At 47.6% G+C, this 21995-nt stretch overlaps 1 protein-coding gene across 5 annotated transcripts in view; it reads left to right on the forward strand.

Moving 5' to 3' along the window:
• Nucleotides 1-12359, forward strand: part of ENTREP1 (endosomal transmembrane epsin interactor 1) — an 85218-nt gene extending 72859 nt beyond the window's left edge. For 4 of the 5 annotated variants that reach the window (XM_064490257.1, XM_064490258.1, XM_064490256.1 and 1 more), the window contains 5 exons: nucleotides 4529-4658; nucleotides 4820-4898; nucleotides 6156-6308; nucleotides 8528-8820; nucleotides 11498-12359. In XM_064490257.1, coding sequence (XP_064346327.1) covers nucleotides 4529-4658; nucleotides 4820-4898; nucleotides 6156-6308; nucleotides 8528-8820; nucleotides 11498-11701 — 859 coding nt within the window. In that variant the 3' untranslated portion in view covers nucleotides 11702-12359. Of the gene's footprint in view, nucleotides 1-4528; nucleotides 4659-4819; nucleotides 4899-6155; nucleotides 6309-8527; nucleotides 8821-9181 lie in introns of all 5 variants that reach the window. The other variant, XM_064490255.1, reaches the window with a different exon arrangement.
• Nucleotides 12360-21995: the final 9636 nt, after the last annotated feature.

Here is a 21995-nt window from a genome sequence, read left to right on the forward strand (position 1 = left end):
TTTGAGGATCTGGGTGCATCCCTGGATTTGTCCCTGAGTCTTGAGCCAGGCCCTGGCCAAATCCAAGTTGGGAGAAGGTGGACAAGCTTCTCATCAAGGGTTTTTACCCAACAGAAATTCCAGAAGGAGTGGGGGGGGGGGGCAGAGCAGAGCCCCCGTGAGAGAAGAAGAATGCTCAGCCTAAAATATATACCTGGAGCCCCAGCTCATAGCTCCAGTGGGTGACTACCCTCGTCTTCTGAGATTCTGCCAGTATCCCAGTGCAGCCCACTTTTTTTTTTTAACCTTTTATGAATATTTTTTTCATCAAAGTATAATTGATTTACAATATTATATTAGTTTCAGGGGTACAACATAGTGAGTCAGTATTTTTATAGCTTATACTCCATTTAAAGTTACTACAAAACAATGGCTCTGTTGCTCGTCTGGGTTTCGATGTAGTAGTTTATATCTCTTAATCCCATACCCCTATCTTTCCGCTCCTCTTGCCCACTTTTTCTTAAAATGGCTAAATTTATTCACCTTTAGATACAAACTCTATCATAGTTTTTAAAAAACTTGACCAGCGTTGCTAAATTCTCAGTATAAATCAACTTCATGGTAATTTTCTTTCTTATAAGCAGGCAGGCAAGAATATGAACAGATGTTTTCATTAATATTTCCACAACCAGTTATGTGAAGAGTTTTCATGCAATAGAGGCTCCCTGTTTCCTGTAAGGTATTATGACCTCTCAGAAGAGGTTTATTTATTTGACTTCTATAAATACAGCCATTTCGTGCATTGGTATCTCCTTGGGAGAGGACTTCTCAAGTTTCTGTCATCAACAGGAGGCTGAGTGCAGTGAAGGCTTCTGTCCAAAGATGGTGATCTACTTTGGGAATCGATTTGTAGGTACTGTGTACCCATCTCCACTACTCCAGGGAGTGCCCCAGTCTCAGACATTGGCTTGAGCCAGGAGTCAGGAAGGAGAGTCTCCAACCTGTTTTGTGAATGTGGATCTGGTTGTACAGTGGGATGCTACCTGCTGTGGAAGACTGGAGATGAGGGCATGGGAGCCAGGTTGACATGGGCATTCTCTAAAGGTGAAGACAATGAAGTCTGCCCATTTCCTTTCCCACTGTACTTCAAAACCCAAACTCAGGTGGAGATGGGCTATGCTAGGGTTCGACTGTGCTGGGGCGCCCGCCTCACTCTGCCTTCCTGCAACCCTACCAACACGTGCCCCGTGGAAGGGCGCAGTTTCCCTGGCACCCAGAGGAGGGCCATTCTTTGGTCAAGCATATGAGTTGCTGTAGCAGCCTCAGATCCAGCACCTATTTGTAGCATCCAAGCAGAACCTACTTTGCACGATCTGTTTGGGTTTCCTGTTCATCTTCAGAGTTCATAAGCATGAACCAGTGAAGGTTTCCTGGAGGCTTTGGGATGAATTTGAAAAAGCCCAGGCTCTGGGCTCTTAAAAGGTCCACCCTGGAGTGGAGGTGGGTGGGTATAGCTCAGTGGTAGAGTGCGTTCAATTCCCAGTACCTCCACACACACAAAAAAGGGGGTCACCCTGGGTGGATTTCTTACCATCTCTGAGCCTTGGTTTCCTCATTCACCTGCATTGACATATGGCTGCTGAGAGGCTTGTCAAGAGACAATGGGCAAAAAATCTTGCTAAAAATGAAAGCTTAGACCATGCTCCACCATTGTTAGTTGCATGGTGTTCTTGGCGTGTGTCTTACTCTTAATAAACATTTAGCCTTTAACCTTACACTGAACTTACCAGGCAACAGTTTTCTAACGACACTCATTCTTATAAAGGTCTGGTCACCTTTCCCAGATATAGCAGGGTTTTCATTTCAGCCACCATAATCCATTTCCTTTAGCAGTGGTCTCGTTCCTGGCCGTGCCCCGGAGTCACCTGGGCCGCACCACAGGCAATTAGTGCAGCATTTCTAGAGGGGAGGCCTGGGCCATGCCCAGTTCGGGAACCCTCCTGGGTGATGATTCTGCTCTGTAGCTGGGGTTGAACACTGCAAGGGATCAGGAACAAAACCTACCAGGAGAGAGCAGACCTATCTCCCTCCATGGATCCTGATTTACCCAGAAGAGGTAAGATAAGGGAAACCTGCTTCGTAGGAAAGGCGGTTGTCTTCTGCCTCGGCTCTAGCAGCATCTTCCGTCTCAGTTGAGACTGTGCTGCTCGTTGTAATAACCACCAGAGAAGCCGTTTGTTTTGCAGCCAGTTTAGATAAAATGTGCCCCGCTTCCACCCAGTTTTCCTCCTTGAAGAGATGCTGGAGTAATTCAGAATCTAAAATGGAGCCTGCTCCTCTGACTTCTTGGTCCTAAGCAAGCCCTCTTGTCTCTAGGAACACACAGGCAGCCACCAGGCTAGGACTATGAAACCAAGGGCACTAGAGTTAACAAAGCTGGGGTGAATTTTCCAGGCAAGGACACCACAGTGAAGAAATGCGTGGGGACTTGGCTGAGGGGGGATAGTCAGGGGTTTGTGAGTGCTGGAAAGATGCTCACGGGTTAGGCTAATCAAGGATTGATGACTAGCCCTCTGGAGAGGACAGGAGGAGTCCATAGGTCTCATTGATTAAAACCAGTCACCTTGTTCATTGGTTAGGAAGGAGCCTTCAGTCAGGTCCAGGAAGAGTCTGGATTCCTGAAGTCACTCGGTATCTGTAGCTCTTAAAATGGCTTTGGCTGGAATAGAGAGTTGATGTGAAACCCGTGAGCAAGTCCCTCTCTAAGGGGAGAATACCCCTTTCTTGATGACTGTACCAGGACCCCTCCCCAGGGAGGGACGGTTCCCACAGGTGCCTCTCCTCACATGCGCTCCGTGTTATGCGCTGAGCCCAGCCGCATCCCTGCCTTGGGTGTCAACCCGTGACTTCTTCCCTCTCAGGTCATGTAGATATGAGAGTCTTCCTTCTAAACAGAGACACAGAAAATAAAGGGAGTGCTGTCTCATTTTTTCAATTCAGGCTGCAGAAGTCTCATTCTTCTAAATCCCAGAATTCCAGTTTTATTTTTAGGAAGAAAGACTATCACATCTTTCTCAACTGTTTTCTTCCACCGCTTGCATTTTTGTGAATGGGCATAAATGAAACAACCATAAATCCAGAGAGCACCTTCCCAAAACAAAACAAAATAGCAGTCCCCTGCAGGCAGCTGGCCCCGGAGCCTGTCTTTCCAGTCTCCTTTAGTTTATGTTCATTTTTGCATTTCAAGAGCAAACATTAAACTTTTCCTATTGTCTCCCGTTTTCATTCTCCAATATTCCATTGCCTGAGTACAGGGTTTTTTTGGTCTTCTGTGTATTTTTTAAAATTATGATATAATTGACGTATAAAATGATAATGGTTTCGGGTGGACAAATAATGACTCAGTACTTGGATGTGATGTGAAATGTTAACCGTAGTAAGTCTAGTTAACATCCATCACTACATACAGTTACAAGCTTTGTTCTCCTTGTGATGAGAACGTTTAAGATCGGCTCTCTTAGCAGCTTTCAGGTACACCATACAGTATTACTGACTGTGGTTGCCTCGCTGTGCGTTACTTTCCCAGGACTTATTTACGTATATTTTATAACCGGAAATTTCGTCATAAGGTACAAACTTTCGTGTATTTTTAAGTTATTTTAAAATTTAGGTTCTTTATTATCTTGATAATTTGTGTATAATTTTCTGTGAACACTGGCAGAAAATCTTGTGGGTTTTTTGGTTTAATTTTTTGCTGTTAAAGCCCCCTTGCCCCCAGGACAGAACCGCCGTGCCTGGCACGGGGCCGGGGCTCCGCCAGTGTTGGCTAGAACCGCCACCCTTAGGATGAGGCGCTCCGGGACGCCTCCTGCTGCGTGCCGTGCTGGCTCTGAGCTGTGACGTTATTCACTTCTTTTTGAAAAACATACTTATTGTTTCAAATATTTATTCAACAAATAGTGAGTTTCTGCCATGAATCAGACATTAGGGAAACCTCGGCGAGAAACTTTTGTCGTGTACTGTAAGAAATATTTGAGTTTCCCTGTCTTTAGTTTTTTTTTTAATTGAGGTAAAATTCACATAACATGAAGTTAACCATTTGAAAGTGTACAATTCAGTGGCATTTAGTACATTGACAATATGGTGCAACCTCACCTCCGTCTAGTTCTAAAGCATTTTCATCACCTCCAGGGAGACCCCATATCCACTAAAGCAGTCACTCCCCATTCCTCGCTTTCCCCAAGCTCCTGGGCAACCACTAATTCGCTTTCTGTCTCTTCTGGATTATTGTTTGCTTTTTGTCTGGTGGATTTAAAAGGAATGATGGTATTGCATTTTCTATGCTGTCACTTGCCTAAGAACTCCAGGCATTCCATCACTGAGCAGTTTAGGTTACTCTGCTACTCCTGGACCGAGAGACTGTGTGTGGGGGGTGAGGGATTTTCCCTGTTATCAGTGGATAACCCTCTAGAGGCAAAGGCCAGTATGCAGGAGCTGCTACTGTCAGATGGCCAAAACGTGCCTCCTGATGCCAAGATGCTCTTCCTAGGATGGTTGGTCCTGATGTTATTCCATTGCCGCACATCTATGGGGCACGGATCAAAGGTGTGGAAGTGTTTTGTCCTCTGGACCCCCCACCTCCCTATGAAGCTGTGGTGAGCCAGACAGACCAGCAGCAGGTACTGTCCACAGAGTTTCTCTCTGCTACGTTGACGGCAAGTGGGAAAAGCAGCCGGGCTTGGGAAGGGACCATGTCCTGCAGATCTTTTTAAGTTCACTCCAGTCCAGGTGATGGTTGAGTTGAGTATCAGCAGATAACCCTCTTTCCCCTGTGATGCAGGGATCTCCATTCCAAATGCCAGATGGGCCAGAAGCTGCCACCAGCCCATTGGAACCGATCTGCATACCAGTGACTCAGGGTAATAAATACATCATTGCTGCCCAAACTCATGACTCAGTAGATTAAAACGGATAAAATAATGATCTGTATGATACCACGCTATCAACTTTTAGGGCTTACAAATAGGAGATACTGTGTGAACAGAAATGAAGATATCCTTAAAATCTCTTATGAATAACCAGGCTGTTTTCAGAAATGGATAACAGAGTTTAATTTGGCATTCCTGTGTTTTCTGATGCAAGATTTTTTTTTTCTTCTGTTAAAATAAGATGAGCTCTTTTAAAGGGACAAAAATGGTTTCATCCTTTGCAGAGTGATTTGCCCATTTATAACCTAGGACCTAGGTCATTCTGCCTTCACATGTACTGAACGCTGATTTCCAATCCTGTATTAAATAGTAGAGTCAATTTACATTTCTCCTTGTAACTTAAGGGAACAGCATTACCGCTTTCTCTCTTCGGAGAGGTTTTAAATGGTCCAGAGATTGTCCACGGGACAAAATTGCAAATGGTGATATATAATGGATCAACCTTTATCTATTTCAGACAGAGGTAGTTTTTCAACAGCACCATAGGAAATGGGTTTCTGTTCTGTCCTGTGCACCTTCCATCTTAAGTAGAATTATGCAGCAGGGTTCTGTTTCCTAAGTGTGTTTGTAATTCTTCCATTTCTCAAAATAGTTTCCCAAACCACACCTAAGGCCCACAAGAGATAGGATTTTATTTTCCCCAGCAGCAGTCATCCAACTCCAGAGTGGTTTGACTGATTCATTATTGGCCGTGGGCTCTTTAACTTGGCTTTCCAGGAGTTTCACAGCCTGGCCCGTGGTTACCGCCTCTGCCAGCATCAGCCCTGCAGCCCGCAGAGCAGCCCCTCACCAGTTCTGGTATTATTACCTTCCAGGATGAGTCAAGCTCATCCTGACTGTCAGACACATAACATGGCTAGGAGCTTCCCGGTGCTGCACCAGGATGCTTCACTGAAGAAGAGTCTAAGCATCTGTAGGCATTTTGGCACGGCTTCTTTCTCTGCTCTTGGATTTAGAGCGTTGTGTTTGTTTGTTCTAGGTGTGGAGGGGCCGTTTGGGGAGGCAGCATTTCCCACAGTGCTGGGAAATTAAAACTTAGCTGGGCCCGCAGCCCAAGCAAGTGCTATTAACTGTGTTACCCTTGTCCCGGCACGTTTGGGCTCACGGGTATTTCCTGCCCAACATTTTGAAGGCGCCAACTGGTGAAATAATTTATGTTTCTCTTCTTCCAAAAAAAAAAAAAATCAGGTGGGGACATTCCTAACACACCTGGAGAAGAAAGAGCATGCCTCTCAACTCCCAACTCAAACCAGACATGCCCGGCGAGGAGCCGGGGAGCCCTCCAGCCCCTGAGGACGAGATCCAGGAGTGACCCTGTGCTCCATCAGTCAGCAGAGAGAGGTGATGTCCGTCCCCAGGCTCTTTGCAGGGCCTGTGCTCATTTGCCGAAAGGTGCCAAGTGGCTCTAGCCACCCAAGGCCCTGCGGTTCAAGAGAGAGTTTGAGGGGGTTAAGAGGTCTTGGGAACGTAAGGTATTTTGCATGCACGTTAGGGACAGACATCTACCACGTCTTTTAAAGCTGGTAGGATTTTTTCTTGTCAAGTCACTATCATCAAAAGCATTTGGTTGCACGTGATACTGTGCTGGGGACCACATGAAGAAAGTCGTGCAAACATAGATCCAGTTCCTAGATTCTCACTGTCCTGTGGGAATGAACGTTCTCCAGGAAAAGGTCACAGGGGTGTATTTGTTTTTACCCCTTCTATAATTTAATATTAGCTATCTTTTTGCTGTGTATGAGCAGATTTGAATTATTTAAATCTGACCTTGTTTTAAGCACTTCAGATACAGTGAAAGTCTAATGCTCCCTCTCCCTTCCTGTTTTGAGTTTGTGTATAGATGTTATTTGAATACTTCTAAATTTTAATAATTAAAATTTTTTTAATTTAAAATCGTGTTAAACTTAAAATAACACTGAATCTTCTTTCTGAGTATGACTACCTGAACATCTCCAAATACCTCTTCACCATAGAAAATTATAAAAAATAAAGGAAATAAAGGGAGAAAATGGAAATCTTCTGTAATCCCACCAGCACAGGCTTCTTTCGGTGACCTGTTCTAACCAGTGGCCCATGCTCTTGTCAAGCTCTGTGCAATACGGCTTTGCAGACTCTCTCGCCCTGCTCTGTCCCCGGCCCCACAGCACCCCCTAGTTCGGTTCTGTCCCTCTGACAGCGTGTGTTGTTTGCCGCAGCTCTGGACTGACCGTGTGGGAGCCAGAGAGAACAATCCTCTTGTCTCTCCAGCGGCTTCTGAGCAGGGAGGAGTCCCGCCGCCCTCTGCTCCCGAGCAGGCTGGCAGCCTGGTCCCCCTGGACCGTCTTCACTGCGGGGTCCTCTGCCCCACCTGGCATGCTGAGGACGCGAGACGGCCACCTGCGGCTTCAGTGGGAACTTAGCTGTCTGCACAGCTTAGCGAGATCTTTCCAGAACCTGCTCCCCTTCTGCAGTTCTGCAGGGGCAAGGATGACACGTGCCTCCCTGTTGGAGCCCTCTACTGGGAAAGGGACCAGTTGCCTTCGAGTGACTGAGTGTGGCCCTTGACTCTGTCCTCACACCTGAGAGTCTGTAGCAAGGGTTCCTGGGAGACCCCGGTTCTCTGTGACTTGCACGTGGCAGCCGAGGAAGACGGCTGCCAGCCTCTGCTTAGAGCTTCTCACGCCCACCTTTCCCCTTCCTGCCCTTGTGTTCCCACCCCATGCCTCCCTCCTTGAATATCTAGATTCCTGCTTCTCAGACCCTTGCAGACTGAAATCTCCAGTGTCGTGTACACTGAAGGCTGCTGGCTGCCTTATGAACACATGGAGACCAGGCCTGATTTCCCTTCACCCTCCTGCCAGGGCAGTAATATTCTGCCCGCCCTTATACCCTTGCCGAAGTAGGTAGTTGTGAAATTAGAGCCTGCACTGGATTTCCCAGGCCCGCGGCTGACTTCCAGGATGACGCGTACTTTTTCTGCACTCGGCTTCTCTTTCTAGTCAGCCGTAGCGCTACCTCCCCGCCACCACCCTGCCACCACCCTGCCACGGTGCGAGCGTCAAAACTCTAAGTCAGTACAGTGCCCCTGAGGATGTTTAGGACAAAGGTACCGTCCACGTGAGCAGAGCATTCCATTCATCCCACAAGTCTCGTCTCTCCTCAGTCTCTCTCTTTAAGTGGCTTCTTCATCCTCCCTGCCTTGGAACATTCTTCCATCGGTCAACCAAAGTTTTCTGCCTGCTCCCCCACCCCGATATGCTGGTCATCACCTCATGAGACCATTGCTCTGTAACATTCTGGATGCTCTTCTCTGTCATCTGTCTTTACCTGGATTGCTGTGTTTATGTGGCACAATACAATATTTGGGGGCCATGAAATTACCCTTCAGGGAATAAGCTTGTGTCATAGTTGTTGGGTTTTTTTTCCTCTTCTTTCTGCAAGAGGAAAAGCAAGATGTGCATGGCCGTCGGCATTTGTCACTTGCTTTCCACGCCGAGTTTCATGATCTCTGCTGTTTCTGGTACAGGCGTGTGTTCACAGGGCTTGGCCAATGGGTGCGTGTTGCTTGTCTCTGTCCACAGCCGCCCCCGTGCTCAGCTGTGAAGCCGCGACTCAGACGGAGGGGAGACCGGATCCAACTGCGGTGACCTTGAGGAGAGGGTTGAGATCCAGAGCTTCGAGATGCCGACCGAGGTCTTTAATAGATTACAAATCTTACATGGACACCAAGCTGCTGGTGGCGAGGTTCCTGGAGCAGTCGTCCTGCAGGATGACCCCGGACATCCACGAACTTGTAGAAAACATTAAATCTGTTTTGAAGTCCGATGAGGAGCACATGGAAGAGGCCATCACGAGCGCCAGTTTTCTAGAACAGGTAGTTTTATTATTAATATCAGGCATGAGTAGGAGAACTCGTTTCTATAGCCGCTGAAGCGGCTTCTCTGCTTTCCTGTCCCAGGCACAGAAAGGTCATGGTCACTGCATTGGGGTAATGGGCGTAGGAAGTCTGGGGAGGGAGAGGAGGACGGCTGTGTACTTTCTTCTCAGGTATGGTGACTTTTCCACAGCCTTCTCTGCCCAAGAGAAAAGAAATTTTTCCGGGATAAGGAAGCCTGCCTGGGAAGAAAAAAGGGTGCAACTCAGGGATGAAAGCAAAGGCTATGGGCAGTGCGGATACACTCAACATTCGACTTCCTAAGATGAAAGTTTCCCTTGATCTGACGTGTTTTTTTCAGCCCTTTGACGGTGATGGACAAATGTGAATTTTAATATTGGCAAGATTCTGGGAGCTGTTCACACTCCCATGAGATGTTTGGCGAAATTACCTACGCCAATAGAACTTAAGGGAACAAACACCTTTTCCTTTCCATGGATTAAAAAGTAAAAGGCAATCCCCAAACAGAAGCCACTGGTGAAAAGGTAAATTTTCCACTTGGGTGTCAGGCTTCTCATCTTTAAAGTGAAGGGCTGGACTAGGCGGTCTCTGCGCCTGTATCTCTGAGCGAATGGAACGTCCCTCTGACTAGAGCAGGGTTGGGTCACCGCTTTCCTCACCCACCTCTTCTAAAGCAGCGTCTGCTTTCTAGGCCTTTACTCCATTGCTCTGTGCCTGTGGGGCGGTGGTTGTAGACCTCAGGGCCCAGTGGCTCCTAGGTGTTGCTTGGTTGTGCTTGTGAGTCTGATGTGCCCGTCAGATACTTCTTGAGTTGAATTGGCCTGATTCTCAGGGTCATTACCAGCTATAAAATCCTAGCTACGTTTTTAAGGCAGATTGAACGAATCCCCTTTTCACTTTGCTTTCTGTTCCCCTTCCCACCTGTTGGCCTCTTCTGACAGAAGCCAGAAGCCAAATTCTCTCCCATCCCTCAGGGGACCCTGGGGGGCAGGAGAGCAGTCTGATTACCCGTGGGAAGAGGTACACGAGCCATGGGCCCTCTGGTTTGCTTATGGAAACAGTGGTCAGCCAGTGGTCCTGGGTCAGGCTCCGGGGCATAGCCCGTGTGGAAGAGACTCGAACAACCGCGTGTCCCTGGTCTACTCCAGATGTCATTCCCTGCCTCCTTCCCTCTGGTCAGCCCCAGTTTCCATGATAAGCAGGAGCAAGTAGTTGGAGCCGCTGAGTTCCGGTGAGTTAAGAGCTGGGGCACCTGTGGAGCTATTGGTCTGGACCTTCTGCAAAGTTTTGCTGGAAACTTGCTTTGCGGAAAAAGAATAAGCACTTATAGTTCAACAGATGCAGTCGCTACAAATGTCTGCTAGGGATTTGTGTGCAGGCTGGATGAACATTCAGGGACTGGGATTGCTGCAGTGGAACCTGGGCCACCTGCTGGGGCTTCCAGAACTGGATCCCGGTGGTGAGGCAGCATGATGCCGCACCACTGCGCAAAAGAAAGACAGAGGGACAAGGGGAAGGGAGCCTTTATTTCTGATTCTGCCCAGCTTTAGCACATTTTCACCTTCACTAGTATTACTGGAATGTGTTTTTATATCCATTTTAACTTTACCAATATCAAAACCTCCTGTCCTAACTTACGATGTAACAACAGTAGACGTCTGTGAATGTTGGAATTTTCTTACTCAGGAAACCAAGACAGCCTTAAAGACAAAGATCATAATAGAGTGTTAGCAAAACTTAATGTCCCATCTTTGGGGGGAGTAACCTTATAATGACCTTAACATCTCAGAATGGTACAAACTAAGCAAAAAAATCGTCCAAATGATTGTTCTGTGATGTTAGCTGGTAATAAAGCACTTGAGTTTTTCCCAAGGTGCTGACAACAATATAGTTCATACAGACGTGAATGTGAATTTTTAAAAAATTAAAACACGACAGTTCTCCCCTTATCAATCCCTTTTGAATCAGAGATTTCTCATTTTTGCCATTAGATGATATATTTACAGTTATATATATGCTACATTGCAAAACAGATCTGAGTATGAACACTTTTAAGAGTTTTTCCAAATAAATTGGCCTAGTTTTTCTGTCGTTTATCATTTTACTGAAGACTTATCAGATCGATTAAAAGTGTCACTGGTTTTCATTGACATTTTATAAACTTATTACTTAGTAATGATCCCAGACCAGTGGTTATAAGATTTTCAAGTGCATCAGTATCACCTGGGTTCTTGTTAAAAACACAGATGCCCAAGCCCCAGTCCACCCTCCCGTGTTAGCATTGCTGTGGGGAGAGCAGGGAACCTGCGTTTCTGACAAGCTCTCCTCCCCTCCAGTGATGTGCAGGCCTAGTGAGAATTGCTGACTTGGATCACAGGGAAACTGGAAAAACCTGACGAGACCAATGTTAACTATAAAGCGGGAAATTGCAGTAAACAAATAAGTGTGGCAGGCCTACAGCTGAAGCAATAGAAAATTGGGGCAATTTCTTAGGAACTGTAGCAAAGAGGGAATATGTTAAGAGTCTTTCTGGAATTCCAAGTGGGTTCCACTTTGGGAAAGCTAAACATTACCTGATGAACTGAGAAGGTGGGTGTGAGGATCACATCTGGTGAAGCTGTTGTGATCCCTTGTAACCCTGTTTGTTCTCCCGAAGATCATGGCCCCGACGCAGCCCAGCCCGCCCCAGGCCCATGTGCTGCCCTCGCGGAGACGGCCTGGCCTGCTGCACCTGCGGAGCTGCGGGGACCTGAGCACCTTTGTCCCGGCGGGGAGGCCGAGAGCCGAGAGGAGGCCGCGGCGAGCGGAGGCTGAGAGGCCGCACAGCCTCATCGGGGTCATCCGAGAGACCGTCCTGTGAGGCTGTGGATCAGGGCCCTCTGAGGAGCAGGCGGAAGGTGGCCCTGGAAGGCAGGGAGCCACTCCCGGGGACAGATCCCCTCCTTTACCCTGGAGCTTCCTGGCTGGGAATTGGGGTCCCCCTCTGGGTACCCCTCACAAAGGGGGGTGCTCCACAGAACATTTAATCCCTGCTCTTTGTGCCCCTTTCTGCTTGCTGGGGGAACTTGAGGGTTCTTCTGGGCCCATTTGGCTTTTGGATGCGCCGAGTTGGGAGTCTGTAAATGAAGCGGGGTCTCCTCTGCCCAGGTCTGCCCTGCGGTGCAAGAAATGGCCCGGGACCCTGTGCCCACCAACCCCTCGCGGCCCTCCTCCTCATGAGCGGGTCCCCTCCCTGGAAGGCAGGTCTGCGGGGCTGCTATTTATGGCTGCCTGCGGCCTGTGCTGCCAAATGAGAGAGGAGCCCGGAAGCAGGATGAGTAATGCCAGTATTCTGCAGTCAAGCCTCCTGTTAGGTCACTTTCAAATCCCCCTCTCTTTAGGAAAAACAGGAAACGTGTTCCGTGACAGATTTTAATGAAAGACATTTAGGGAGAGAATTCTTGTTAATTCCATTTATTCATGCTTGCAAAACTAGAGATGGCTGAGGCAGAATTGAGAATAAATATGTTTACCTTGGATCTCCGGGCTCCCTGTGCAACATTTGTTTATGTGGAGGTGGCCAGGCCTTACCTTCTGAAGGGCTTGGAATTTGGATTGGTGGCAGTCAGGTGGTCAGATCCGGGCAGGCCACCAAACCAGCTTAATCTCCAAAGCACCCGAGCCCCATGGATAACGGTGCATCCTTCATCCGTTCGGCCAGCACTTGGCTTCCCAAAGCTGCCTTCCCTTGGCCCATGAGCAGTAAATCAGTAAAGTGATTACGGATTGAGGATTAGTGCTAAAAAGGATGGAGGCCATCAGAGAAGCTTCTTTCAGGAAGTGGCATTTAAGCTGGACTGGATTTTCAGGGTCAGGATAGGGTGTTCCAGGCAGAGGGAACAGTCAGTGCAAGGGCACCCAGCACTAGAGACCACAGTGACCGCAGCCCAGGGTGAGGGGAGAGGTGGGAGGAGCCTCAGGCTGGATTTTATGCTAATAATGAGATATGATGGAAGAGTCTGCAATGGGAGAGTGCAGGTTTAGTTACATTTCAGGTGATCACTGTTCCACGTGGACGTTGGTTTAGGACAGGATCTGGGATGAAGTGGAGCTGAGGAGCAGCAGAGAGGCTGTGTGCTCAGAGGCCGGCTGTCCTTGCCGGCACCGCCTGGGCTCCAGGTGCTATGCTGGCAGCATACACCTTCATGTTGCCCTCACAGCCACGTACGAGGTGGAAGCTGTGACTGTCCACATTTTACAGATAGGAAAATGAGGTTCGGTAACTTGCCCAGGATCACTCAGATGTTAAGTGCTAGAGGTGCCATTCTTGCCCAGGCCACCTGTCTCCAGAAAGCACTCCATCCCTCGATTTGCCAGATAGTAGTAGTTTGCCATTTCGTGTCTCTAAGCAAGTGGTTGCTGAGACCTCTAGCTTGGTTTGTGGAAGCACAGACTCCTCCGCTCCAAGCCCACAAACCGGGCCAGAGTGGGAACTGGGGTGAGGTCAGGAGACTGAGTAAAGACACTCTATGGCACTGGGCTGGGGTGGAAAGTGGCAGTGGAAACAGATCTGGAAATGAAGGGGTTTGGGGGGCTGTAAACAGGCTGCGATCTGGCCCACTTCCCTGGGGTGAGCTGCATTTGTGGAGGAGGTTTAGAGGGGCTTCCTAGGACGACAGTTTCCCTGTCGTCACTGAATTCCCCCAGCATGGAAGCAGTCTTTCCGTTTCTCTGGAAGTCCCCGCGGTCAGCAGCATAGCTGCCCACGGGGGCCTGGCCCGCTTTCCCTGGGGCAACCCCTGCCCTCTGTGGGGACCTCCACTGTGCTGCCAGCCCCTCACCTCCCCTGGCTCGCTGTCTGCATAAACGGCCCACGCTGCCCCGGCTGGCTGCTCTCCTCTTTACTCCTGTTTATTTTTTCCAGCCTAGTGTCTCCAGGTGAGGCCCAGGAGCTCTCAGCCACCAATTTGCTGCTCCTTCATGGTCCTTCAGGGAGAGCAGGACCGCCTTACCCCTCTCAGCCGTGGCTGGCCTTTCTCACATCTCTAGGTTTATGTTGTTTCCCACCTTGGGAGGGGCATCCCGTTTCGTCTTCCTTCTGACGTCCTCACCACTCGCCTCCAGCTATCACTGCAGACCTCACTGTCTACCTTGAAGGTTCAGGGAAGGCAGATGGGGCTGCAGGTGTGGACGGTGTCTGCTTCTAGCCTAGGGGGACCAGCCCCAGAGATGGTCCCAGCCACCCTGAGGAGACCCCAGCAATAACTGGAGAGGACGGGAACAGGAGGGCATCACCATCAGCAGGAAGTGGGACTGTCTCAGCTTTGAAGACTTGGCCCTGCAGCCTGGGGAAAGTCCCACCTGTTTCCAGCACCTGAAGGTATTGGTGAAGTCAGACAACTGACTTCCGTCTTGCTTCTCAGACTTTAAGGAATATTAAAGTAAAAATATATGTACTATACATTACAATATATATTATAATATGTAATATAACATTTTATATGTCATTGCCTTGGAAGAGAACTTAGCAGTTCACCTCCCTGTTAGTTTGCTGGGCATAATATCCTTTAAAATACGTAGGCATTAATAATGTGATATTTATGGGTTTGCATAACTGAATGTACGGGGGAGGGCCCTGTTGCATTTGGAGTACCTTAAGAGTCCAGTCCAGAGGTGGTAACAAAGCATGTCAAATATAGTTATCAAAATTACACCAGAAGGTTGATTAATTGTCATGAGGGGTGTTTGGAATAAGTTGCGCTGGTGAAGTGATGTTGAAGGTCTGCGGCTGGCTCGCAGCAGCGCTGGACAGTCAGCGTTGCTTCTGCATCAGTGCGGAGTAGGAATCTGGTCCCCACGCCCTGAGATTGTTGTGAGAGGGGCTGGGACACAGGCTGCTCCTTCAGAGTGTTGTTGCCTCTGCCTTGACCTTTCACGGAAGCCATGTGTCCAAGTGTCTGAGGACGGAGCAGGACTTTCCCAGGCTTACCAGCTGTTTCGTGCAGACTTGCCAGTGAGTGTTTTTGTCTGGCTAGCAGAATTTTCCCCAAGACTTGCTTTCTTTGGAGCATCCTAACGGTGAGGTGTAAGGACGGGGCCCATGGCCCCTAACTGCCTGTGGTTACCCCACTTTACCAGAAGAACTAGCATTTGCTGAACAGCCATGTTTGCGAGGTCCGGTCACTCTCCCCCTTCAGTCTGCAGATGGGGAAACTGAGGCAGAGAGCTATGTGCAGAGCAGCAGGAGATCTATGCTTCCAGCTCCTGGACCGGGGCTGTTGGTGCAGGTCAGAGCTTCTGAACTGTTTGGGATGAAGGACCAGTTCTCTTCTCTCCAATCCGACACAGAGCAAAAACGTTTGTAAATTATAATAAACTGACTAAAAACTATCTTAGTCAGCTCAGGCTGCTGTAACAGCATACCATAGACTGGGTGCCTTAAACAACAGAAATATTTATTTCTCATGGTTCTGGAGGCTGGGAAATCCAAGATCAAAGACTCAGCACCTGGTGAGAACAGCCACCTTCCTGGCTTGGAGACCGCTGCCTTCTTGCTTCACGTGGAGGAGAGAGAGCCCTGGTCTCTTCATCTTACAGGGGCACCTTACAAGGGCAGTCCTATCATGGGAGCTTCACCCTCAGTTCCTTATCTAAGCCCAGTCATCTGCCAAAGGTCCTACATCCAAATACCATCACACTGGAGACAGCTCAACATACGGATTTTGAGGGGACATAAACATTCAGTCCATAGCACTGATTTACCAGGGTAAGGAAATAATAGCAATTTAAAAAAGACATAACAAATGCAGTGCCCGCCCCCGCCTTGTGTTAAATAAACTTTATTTTTAAGAGTAGCTTTAGGTTCACAGCAAAGTTGAGTGTAAAGTACAGAGAGGTCTTCTGTGTCTCCTGCCCCCACACACGTGCAGACTCCCCCAGTATCAACATCCCGCAGCAGAGTGATGCATTCTTCGTAACCAAGGCCCCTACGCTGACACCTCGTTGTCACTCCAAGTCCATAGTTTACACGAGGGGTCAGTCTTGGTATTGTATATTCTGTGGGTTTTAGCAAATGAATAATGACGTGTATCTACCATTACACTATGACGCAGAATAGTTTCTCTGCCCTAAACATCCTTGGTGCTTTGCCAGCTCATCTCTCCCTCCCTGCAACCCCTGGCAACCACTAATCCTTTCACTGCCTCCATAGTTTTTCGCCTTTTCCAAAATGTCCAATATAGTTAGAGTCACACAGGATGAGGCTTCTTCAGGTTGGCTTCTTTCACGTCTCTCTCTGCTATTAAGTTTCCTCCATGTCTTTTCACGGCCTAATGACTCATTTAATTCCCTTATTAGATTATTAGATTCAACCGTCGTAATAGTAACTCTAGCCGGTTAACATTTCAGAACAGCCTTGTTTCTGAACTTGGTCTTGTCAGGGACCAGGAACAAAGAGTTCTCGGCTCAGGTCTGCGGCCCACACTTTGAGTTGGCTGGTATCTCGAGCACAGTGTTGAGGAGTAGCGGAGGCCATCGACATCCTTGCTTTGCTCCTGATCTTAGAGGAAATGCCTCTGATGCTTCCTCATTAAATAAGAGCTTAAGATAGATTTTACGCGTTCTATCCTAATAAGGTGTACTTACACCTCAGTTCCTAAGTTCTTGAGTGTTTGGGTTTTTTCATGAAGGGGGGTATTAAATTTTTCTCAGCATTGAGAGGGATAATCATGATTTTTCTTTTTAGTTTTTTTTTAATGTGGGCTGTAATGTTAATAGATTTCTAATAGTGAACCAACCTTGCATTATTGAATAAATCCCTCTTATTCATGGTGTATTATTTTCTGAATGTGATTTTTAGATTCATTGTGTTTGCTAACATTTTGTTTAGAAATTTTCCAATGATATTTATGAACAATACTGGTCGGTATATTTCTTAATCTCTGGGGCAGGTATCAGTGTTATATTTGCTCCATAAGACAAATTATATTTGAAAGGAACCAGATTAAAAATAATTAAAATAACAACACTGATAGTAGGGGCTATTAAGAAAAATGAAGTATGATAAAGGGGTAGGAGGTGATGGGCATTGTTACTTCAGAAAGAGTGATCAGGTTAGGCTGCCCTAGAGGAGGTGCTCAGAGAAATCCTCTCTGTTGAGGTGAAATTTCAGCAGAAAGTGGATGAAATGAGAGTGAGCCACATGCCTTTCTTTGCTCAGCAAGGGCAAAGGCCCTGAGGCAGGAGTGCTCTCTGTGTGTGTTCAAGGACTATTGTGAATGGAATGGGGTGAGCAAAGGAGAGACTGATACGAAATGAGATCAGAGAGGCAGCCAGGGACCAGACCATACAGAGCTGTTGTAAGGCCCTTGGTTTTATTTTATTTTGTTAATTTTTATTATAGTGTAATTGATACATAATGTCATAAAAGTTACTGGTGTACAATGTAGTGCTTCACAATTTTTAAAGGTTATATGCTACTTATAGTTATTATGAAACATTGGCTATATTCCCTGTGTTGGACAATATATCCTTGTAATTTATTTTATACAGAATACTTTGGACTTCTTAATCCTCTGCCCTCATATTGCCCATCCCCACTGGTAACCACAGGTTTGCTCTCTGTATCTGTGAATCCATTTCTTTTTTGTTATATTCACTAGTTTGTTTTATTTTTTAGATTCCACTTATAGGTGATATCATATGGTTTTTGTCTTTCTCTGTTTGATTTACTTCACTTAACATAGTACTTTCCAAGTCCATCCATGTTGTTGCATATGGCAAAATTCTATTCTTTTTATGGTTGAGTAGTATTCCATTGTATATACCATATCTTCTTTATTCATTCATCTGTTGATGGACACTTAGGTTGCTTTCATATCTTGGCAACTGTAAATAATGCTGCTATGATCATTGGGGTGCCATGTACCTTTTTGAATTTGTGTTTTTGTTTTTTTCAGTTATATACCCAGGAGTGGAATTGCTAGGTCATATGGTAGTTCTGTTTTTAGTTTTTGGGGAAACCTCTGTACTATTTTCCATAGTGGCCGCACCAATTTACATTCCCATCCACAGTGTATGAGGGTTCTGAGGCCCTTGGTTTTAGTCTACGTGTGATGAGACCTGGTTGGAAGGATTTGAGCAGGGGGATTAACATGATTTCACCATGTTAATGGGTTCATTCTGCCTACTAGTTGGAGGGGGAGGTGGAGAGAAGAGAGAAAGCAGGAGACCCGTTAGGAGGCGGCTGCATTTTAATCCAGGAAGCGATGGTGGTGGCTTGTTCTGAGGAGAGCTCAGTGGAGGTCATGAGTAACATGGCCAGATTCAGACGTGGCTCCTGCCACAACCGTTTATGTCCACTAGACGGTGCCGCTGACCTAAGAGAATGAAGTTTCTGTCGCTTTCGTAAGTTTCTAGCCAATCGGTGACCTTTCTTTGAACAAACACCTGTATTCTGCACCATGTGCCAGGCACTCTGCCAGGTGTAATGGGTGAAGAAGTGAGCAGGACAGATGCGGTGCCCACCCACCTGGCACTCACAGAATAGCAGGGAAGAGTGGTGGATTAAAGATGCTGTACAGTACAGTGTGATACATGCTGTACAGAGCACTTGAGGCATCACACAGCAGCAAGCAAGTCATTCCGGGTGGGGGCGCGGAGGACTGAAGAGGCTTTCCACAAGCTGAAAGGTACTCCTGCAGCAGGCGTTACAGGCAGAGAATGCAGTGGCAATGGGAAAAGCAGTATGTAGGGACAAGACGGTGTCAAGGAACAGTGAGGAGCTGCAGAAGATGAGGTAGGACGAGAGTTAGAACCAGGCTTGCAAAGCCCCTGGAATGCCATGCTAAGTCGATTGGACTTTAACTTGGAGGCACGTGGGAGCCTCTGAAAGAGCCTGGGGGCAGATGGAGCATGAATTAACAGTGGATAAAACTGGAAATATGAACCCCTGTTGAAATGTTATTGCTAATACCATCAGGAAAGGCTCAGGATTTAAGAACAAAGATAATAATTGCAGCACAATGTGAAATACCAAGAAAAAAACTGAAATAGGCCTATTATCCAGCAAGAAGACTAGTTATAATGTTTTGCATTAAGATCTTAAAAAATTGTATGTGATAGATTAATATATTGCCGTTAAAAATGTTTTCGAAGAACTCTTAAAGGTGATACAGGAAAAATGAGGCACAAGAGGATGACTGTGCCCCAAGTCTCCGTTGAGTCCCTGGGACGTGCCCCGCCAAGTGAGGGTCCTTGGCTTCACACAAGAAAGAATTCAAGAACAAGTCATAGTTGAATAAAAGTAGGTTTATTCAGAGAGATACACACTCCATAGGCTGTATGCGGGCCACCTTACTCAGAAGGGAGAGTGCAGGCCTCAGAGCAGGGGGCCGGCTAGGAAAATGAGATTGGCCCGAGATGTGGGGGTTGTTAGTTTTTTGGGCTCAGTAACTTTATATACTAACAAGTGGGAGGATTATTCCGACTACTTTGGGGAAGGGGCTGGGAGTCCCAGGAACTGGGCCACCACGCAGTTTGTGACCTTTTATGGTCAGCCTCAAAACTGTCAGAGGCACCTGTGGGAGGGCCATTTAGCATGCTGTTGTGTTTTAATGGGCGTATATTGAAGCTCAAAGTCTACTGGGAGTTGAATCTTCCACCGTCTTGGTCCTAATTGCTGTGTTATTCTTTTAATGGCTGTGCGCTGTCCCCTTCCCTCCTGTCTCAGTGGCATGGAAAGAGTTTATTGAGAGAATGTTAACTGAAAGACACAGGATCTAGGAAATACAGCGCAACACATAATACACAATCTGAAAGGAAACACACCAAAAAGCTCCCAGTGATTCCCTCTTAGCTTACATATGATTGCCATTTTTTCCCTTTTCTAAAGCTTTGAAAAATTTCACATGAATATGCATTCGTTTTGTAATCAGAAAAAAATAGTTATAACCAAAAATTTAAAAATAAAATAAGGACTTAATGTAATATGATCAAAAGAGTGGCCCTAAGAACCTGATGTAGAGGACTAAATACTTTGGAAGCAGAATTGGGAGAACTTGCTGGCTGGTAGGATGTGGGGAACAGAGTATAAGATACCCGGAGCATCATCTATTCAGTCCCTTCTCCATGCAGCAGCCAGAGCAAACCTGTTAGAACATTAGTCGGATCAAGTTCCTGCTCTGTTCAAAACCCTCCGGTGGCTCCCACCTGGCTCAGAATAAAAGCCAGAATCCTAGTCACTTAGAGGGCCCCACATGAGAGCTCCCGCCCCACCCTAGGGTAATCTCTGGCTGGGTCCTCTCTTACCTTCTCCCTCCCTCTCATCCTCTTTTCACGTTACTCTGACTTCCTCCCTATTTCTAAGCTTGTTCCTGACTCAGGGCCTTTGTACTTGCCCTCTCCCTGCCTGGAATGCTTTCTGATCTCTTTGTCTTGCTCTCTCACCTCCATCAAGTCTTAACTCAAACATCCCTCATCAGTGAAGCCGTTCTGGCCACCCTTTCCAAAACTGCAACCCTCTGGCACTCCTGTCATTTCTCTGCCTAATTTTTCTCCCTAGGACACATCAGACTTAATACAACTATATATTTTACTTGTTTGTTTTTTGTCGCTTCCATTAGAACATAAGTTGCAGGAGAGCAGGGATTTTGTTTGTTTTGTTTGCTGTGGTCTCCTGGCACAGAATTAACCATAAATAAATGCTAGTTAACTGAATTAATGACTGTAATCTAAACAGAGAACCCAAACATTCCATTTGCCACCAAAAGGCCACCAGATTTACCATTGGTTATTTAGTAAAAGCCATCTGATGGCGAGACTTCTTGGTGCATTTCGAGTCTATTTTTAAGAATTCCAATCCCATGTGATTTGTTTATTGGTTTCTGTGTTTTCAGGACTAACATAGCTCTAGTGTGGCTTAGAGATTGGGGGTGGAGGTGGGCAATGGAGGCGGGGACTCTGGGAGAAGAAAGGATGGGGTCGCCGGGTCTGATCCCTAGGAGCAGGTGAAAGCACCGTCCTTGGTGTGCTCCCTGCAGCGTGGTGCCCAGGATGCTCTGGCAGCTGCTGCGGGACTGGTTCTGGCTGGGGAAGCACGAGTCCACGGGCAGAGTCAGCCAGTTCTGCGTGGGGGAATTTCTGGGCATTGATACCCAACCTCCACTGAGAAGGCTACCCCAAGTCAATGCCACACATGCCCAGGGTGAGCTGTGCTTGTGGCCCCCCAGTGCCCCTTGCTTCTGGTGTCCAAAGCTGAAGAGTCCCAGCCCAGGAAAAACGCCACCCCTTGGCTACATTGGCTGGGACCTCTGGCCCCCTGGCCAATGAGAGCCACTGCGCTGGAACGAACTCAGGATCGGGGATGGAGAAGGCTCCTCTTCCTCTCCTGCCTCCGAGCTCTATCCAGATGTCTCCTCGCCATCTAGTCTATTTTCGTACAGAAGTAACTTGAGCAAAGCAGTAGAATGGGGAGGTTTTATTCCACACCGCATCTTCTGCTATAGATAAGCCAAGGGAACACCAGTTGACTGTTTTCTCGTTTACTAAAAAGAAATGTGGATAAGCAAACCACAGGGAGTGCAGCTACACCATGCCAGCCCTCAGACTTCCCTCTGGACTCAGAATCCTGGAGTTTACTGAATTAGTTGCTATACTCCCATTAGCCCACTAGGTGGCAGTAGACCATCACAGGTCGGCCCAGCAGCCAGGCCTGGTTCGCAGAAGGCAGGACAGCCAGGCCCACCACGGAGACGAGGACGCCCGGCTTACTTCCAGGCGGGGTGATTCTCAGGATCCTTATGGGGACACCAGACGAGGATACTGGCTGCCGAGACTCTCCTGGGATAATCATCGGCTACACCCGTGGAGTGCTTACCACGGCCAGGCACCCATCCAAGTCCCTCATCTGTCTATCTCATTTACTCCCCCTGGCCAGCCTCGGAGGTAAGCAGTGCTTTTGTCCCAGTTTTCAGGTGAGGAGACTGAAGCACAGTGAGGAGATGAAGGAACTTACCAAGTGCCTCACGGCTTGTGAGGGCCCAGGAAGTACAGCAACCAAGGCTCACCATGCTCTTACCTACCCCCCAGCCCCGAGGCAGGTGCCGGGCCCTTGCTGTGAGCCCCCAGGGCACAGACGGCACCTCTGCTCCAGCCCTGCCTCCTCAGTTCCCCGCGCA

Source organism: Camelus dromedarius, chromosome 10 (assembly GCF_036321535.1).
Source record: "Camelus dromedarius isolate mCamDro1 chromosome 10, mCamDro1.pat, whole genome shotgun sequence".
NCBI classification, from domain to species: Eukaryota; Metazoa; Chordata; class Mammalia; order Artiodactyla; family Camelidae; genus Camelus; species Camelus dromedarius.